Genomic DNA, 5,293 nt, shown 5'->3' with positions numbered 1-5,293 from the left:
CTGAGCCGCGCCAGGCCAGCTGGTCGTGCAGGGTCCCCTGGAGGAGCTCCTCGGGGCTGGCGGTCAGCTGCGCCTCCGCCAGGAAGGCCCTCCGCTCCTCCTCCTGGGCCCGCATGAGCTGCGCCGTGCCCTCCGCCTGGCGAGCCCGGGACGCCTGGACCAGCTCTTGGCCTCGCTGCATGAACTCTGGAAGTGGAATAGGCCAGATGTCACAGGCGGCTCTCCCGGCCAAACCTCCTGGCTTCTTCTGCCAGCACCGAGAGGGGCGCCACTGAGGGGCGAACCCAGTTTGTTTCAGTTTCATTATTCGGGCACACGTGCTCCAAAGGCATCAGGAGCCGGGTCCTCCAGCCCAAGGCCCAGCATCAGAGACGGCGGGCGGGAGGGAGCGGGGAGAGAGGCCTTAGAAGAGATGTAAGCGCGCGCTCTCCGCCACGTCCTGCCGGCCAGGAGTGGGCCCTCCCCGGGATCCAGATCTGGGCTCACTGAGTTGGACTTCCAGCTTCCAGAACAAATGCCTGCTGTTCCGGGGCCCCTGTGTGCAGCATCTTGTCACCATGGCCCGAGCTAAGACACCCGGAGACTCCCCGGTCCTACAGGATCCAGGCCAGGGTGGGGGTCAGAATCTGCTGGGGGACTCGCTAGGCACACAGATGCCCTACAGACGCCCCGACGAGACCCGAGGGGCCCCGGGCACACGCAGCCTTGGGTCAGCACCAACGGGCTCTCTCGCCCAGGCTGTGAGGAAGCGGGCGCAGAGGGGGCCCCCGCCCTGCAGGGAGGCCAGGTTGCTTCCCGCAGCCCCACCGAAGGTCTGACCCGGACTAAGCCTCGGGAGCCCGGATGTCTTAAGCCCTCAGTGTGTGGGAAGGGGCCACGGCGGGTGCCCTCTCCTGCCTCGCACACCCCACCCGGCATCTCAGGGCCCATGGCTGGTGCAGGGCTGAGGGCACTGGGCACCTCCGCCCGCCTGCCCTCCGCACGTTCCTGGTGGCTCTGCCGAGAGACCCTGGGGTCTCCGTGAGCCGGAATCACCGACGAGGAAATGGAGCAGGAGAGCATGCCAGGTTGGCAGCCCTGTCTACCCCGATCTATGGGGAAGGCAAGCGAGCGCAGAGCATATAAGGGGCTGGTCCCCAAGGGCAGAACCGGGACTCTTGCTGCCCCCAGCCCGGCCCCAGGCCCCATGGAAGCCGCTCACCCCGGCTGAAGCGCTCGGCCTCCTCCCAGAAGGCCTTGTGCTGCTGGGTCAGCAGCTCCTCCTTCTGCCGCGCGGACAGCCGGCCCTGGGCGGCCAGCAGGTCCAGGCTGCGGGAGATGGCGGCCAGCCGGCACCTGGTCTCCTCCTGGATCTGCAGCCTCAGGAACTCGATCGTCTTCGCCATGTGCACGCGGCCCATGGTTCTCTCCAGGAGGTCCTGCGGGGAGAGGCACTGGGCGTCAGGGGGGGCCATCTTGGGGCGGCGCTCGGCCCAGGGTCGGACGGCCACGGGCTGCGTCCTGGCCTCACACCTCGCTGCGCGCTGAGCACAGATGGCGTAGCTCCCCTCTGAGCCTCCTGTGTCTGCCTCTCAGATGGGGACCCCGTGGTCCCTTGTGGGGACGTGGCGAGGTGGACACGGAGAGCACACGCAAAGCGCTTCGTACCTACTGAGTGCTCCCCCGAGGGTCGCTCTTCCAGGAAGGAGCTCAGTGCACACCTATGATCACAGCCACGCCTCCCGCAGGCACCGGGCCTCGGCCGCCACAGCCCCGGAAGCCGCACAGGGAGAGTCAAGGTCACAGGAGCCAGGGCTTCTGCGCTCAGAGCCCGGTGCGGGGTCTCAGAGACTGAGGGGGCGATGCCCAGTGTCAGACCTTAGGACCACCCACCTTGTCCTGTGCGTGGTCGTGACTTAGGGCAGGACTCCTGGGAAAGACACCCCCCACACACACACCCCACGCAGGAAATGAGGACTACGGGGCCGGGCCCTGCAGGGCTGCCTCGCTGGACCTTCTGTCGCAGAGAGAAGATGCCCAATGAGTGGGACTGTCGAATGAGAGTGAGGGTGCCGGAAGGAGCAGCGTCAGCATCACCGTCACCGTCACTGCGCTGGCCACGTGGACCACGTGAGAGCTGCAGGGCTGCGTCCCTTCCCACCCGCCACCCGGCCCGGGAGGCCTGGGTTAGCCCGGCCCCTAACCACCGGCAATCCTGCCCTGTTCAGATCCCCCTCCCTGTTCCCTTCCCGCCGACTCACAGTCACTCTGCCCTGGGACCGCGCCTGGCCTCCCAGCCTCCACCTGTCCCCTCACACTGGGCCCCGCACGGCAGCGGGCCTTTCCAAGACGTAGACGTGGCTCCCGAGTCCCCTGGCCCCAACCCTCTCTCACTGCCCCCAGACCGAGTCCAAACTCCCGAGCTTGGGGCACATGGCCTTCAGGACCAGCCTGGCCTCGTCCCCAGCCCGGCCCCACACCCCTGTCGAGGCCTGGCCGCCCAGAACACGGGCTGCAGCTCCGCCAGGCCTTCGCACACGGGCCTCCTCCTGGGCCCCCTCCCTGCCTCCTCGCACTCACTCCGCGGCCTGGCCGGGCCCTGCTCGCCCAGCAGGCTCTGATCTAAGGAGAGCCCTGACGCCAGGAGCGTATCTGAGCCACCCACTGCCCAGTCTGGCCTCACTGTGCTGAGCCGCATGGTGGGGGTACTAACAGCGTGTGAGCGGGGGATGGATGCTGATCCCCGATTCTGGACAAGGACGCTGCGGTCTATCCCGGAAGGTCACATAACCAGCCCGAGGGACAATGCTGGGAACCTGCCTCCTCAGTGCAACACCTGCCAGCAGTCAGGGCCCATGGTCACTAGAGGGCGCAGGAGCATAAGGGCCAGGTTCCCGGTGGCAGGGCCCCCAGGCAGGGCAGCGGCCGGACAGCCACCTCTGGTTTAGCTCAGGGAGGCCCTCCAGGCTCCTAGTGGCAGCACAACCTTTACGGCCTCTTCAGGGCTCTGTTCTGAGAGTCCCCGAGGCCAGTGCCATGTTCCAGGGCCACCTGCCCAGGCCAAATGCTCAGACACCAGCCCAAGCACTGAAATTCCAGAGTTTATCACAGCACATTCCTAGATATGTCATGGGGGGCGGGGGGGAGGGGATGTGGGTGCAGGGAGCTAACCATCCCCCTTCCCAGGCAGCACTGCGGTGCCTTCTTTGTCCATTCTGCCCGCTGACATGTGGCCGGACATGCACTTCCCACGTGAGATCAACGTCCTGTCTGATCTGCAACACTCTCAGAGCAGGTGCCACTCCAATCCCATTTTACAGATGATGAAACTGAGTCACAGAGAGGTTGAGTAACTGCCGAGGTTGCACGGCTGGGAAGCGGCAGGACTGTGGTCTGTGCTCAGGTTTCTGGCTCGAGTCTGCAATACGGTTTCTATAACATGACGCGGCACATAGTAGGTGCTCATTAAATGTTGGCTGAAGGAAGAGCCTACTGAGAGAACCGAATAATTCATTCCCTCCTTCCTACTTGGAAGTTTCTGGCTAATTCTTGGACCAGAGTCAGCTAAGGATACACTGTTTTTTTTTGTGTGTGTGTGTGTGTGTGTGTGTGTTTCTGCATCAATATCGTGCTGACAGGATAATAATTAAATAAAGAAAAAGGAGAAAAGGAAAGTCGTTTTCCTTTGTTGAGCGTCCATATCAGCAGCCGGATCAAATTAAAGTCCAGCTCAGAGGGGCTTGGACGGCCAAGCTGAGGCCGGGGGCGCCGTCAGGCAGGGTGGCCCAGGTGCGTCACAGCCGGCCGCTTCCTGCCTCTTCCAGCAGGGCCCAGGCGGAGACGGGACTGCGTACAGGACGGAAGCACACAGTGTTCTCCGCCGGCGGTGTGCAGTGTGCACCGGGCGTCTGTTAACGTGCACCGTGGGTCTGGGCGTGCGGGGAGGACCTGCGTCTCTAACCTGCTCTCAGGGGACGCGGAAGCCGCTGTCTGCAGCCACTCGGGGCAGCTGGTTGTGGGGAAGCGGCAGGCGTCGCTCCGGCTCCTCAGGACCGGCTCCACGGGTCTGAGAGCAGAGTCTGCGCCGGGGCAGGGCGGCCACTAGAGGGTTCTGAGCTGCGTGTGACCTGGGCAGGTGCACGGGTCTGAAATGTAACCTACGCGTTCCCAAGCCAGAGGGAGGGGAGACGGGTGGGTAGTGCCCTGGGCCTTGCACACAGCAGGGTGAGCCCAAAACCTCCGCAGAGAAACCCCCTGGTGATTAACGTGTTCCAGGTCACGGAGGGCTTCCCCAGGCCTGTCTGTGACAAGGCCCAGGACCACCCTTTTATAACAGAGCAACCGGAAATCAGAGAGGTTAAGTATCCAGTTCGAGGTGACCCAGCTGCAAGGGGCTGGGCCTAGGAGGTGGATCTGCAGCTTCTCCGGCCCCAGTGGTTTGCATCCCAGCTGCACATCAGAACTGTTTGGGGAGTTTACAACCAGCAGAACCAGGGCCTCTGCTTCGCACCAATCAGACTGGGCCGCTGGGCACGAGGCCCGGGCGTGGACACTGCTGGAAGCTCCCTCAGTGACTCGGGAGGCAGCAGGAGAGCAAACCAAAGCTCCATCCACCAGGGGGCGGCAACCCCGACTGCTGGCCGTGGTCACTGGTCGTGGTCACCAGAGCTCCAACCCAGGCAGAGTAACTCAGGCTCTCGGGTGGGGGCTCATCTGGGACCCCAGCATCAGTGCCTTTTAAAGCTCCCGGATCATGTCAGTGTGCAGCCGGGGGGAGACAGTGCTCTGTGCTGCGGGACATGGGAGGGAGGGAGGGAGGATGGAATAGAAGGACTAGATGGATGGGTGATGGATGGATAGATGGATGGGATGGAAGGATAGATGGACGGAAGGATGGATGAATGGGACGGATGGGTAGAAGGGAGGGAGGGAGGGAGGAAGGACGTTGAATGGAAGGATGGATGATGGATGGATGGAATGGAGGGAAGGAGGGAAGGAAGGAAGGGAATGATGGAATGGAAGGAAGAAAGGATGGAATAGAAGGACAGGATGTGTACGGATAGATGGATGGGAGGAAGGAAGGGAGGAAGGAAGGAAGGGAGGAAGGAAGGAAGGAAGGAAGGAAGGAAGGAAGGGAGGGAAGGAAGGGAAGGAGGGAGGAAGGAAGAATGAATAGAAAGAAGGACTGGATAGAAGGACTGAATGGATGATGGAAGGACGGATTCATTGCTTTTCTCTGGGCTCTCTCTCCCCATCCACAATGCGAAGGTATTTGACTGGACAATCTCTACAGCACTTGGAGCTTCCTGATTCC

The 5,293-nt window shown here is 62.8% G+C and overlaps 1 protein-coding gene across 1 annotated transcript in view; it reads right to left on the bottom strand.

The window, feature by feature from the left end:
* Positions 1-5,293, bottom strand: part of EVC (Ellis van Creveld protein) — an 80,705-nt gene that overhangs the window by 60,280 nt on the left and 15,132 nt on the right. Inside the window, exons 9-10 of the mRNA XM_015565800.1 lie at positions 1,202-1,419; positions 38-186 (exon numbers count right to left, since the gene is read on the bottom strand). Of these exons, the coding sequence (XP_015421286.1) occupies positions 38-186; positions 1,202-1,419 (367 nt within the window). The remainder of the gene's footprint in view (positions 1-37; positions 187-1,201; positions 1,420-5,293) is intronic.

Source organism: Myotis davidii, unplaced genomic scaffold, assembly GCF_000327345.1.
Source record: "Myotis davidii unplaced genomic scaffold, ASM32734v1 scaffold960, whole genome shotgun sequence".
Taxonomy (NCBI): Eukaryota; Metazoa; Chordata; class Mammalia; order Chiroptera; family Vespertilionidae; genus Myotis; species Myotis davidii.
Note: the sequence above shows the minus strand (reverse complement) of the source record. Positions and strands in the feature narration are given on the sequence as shown.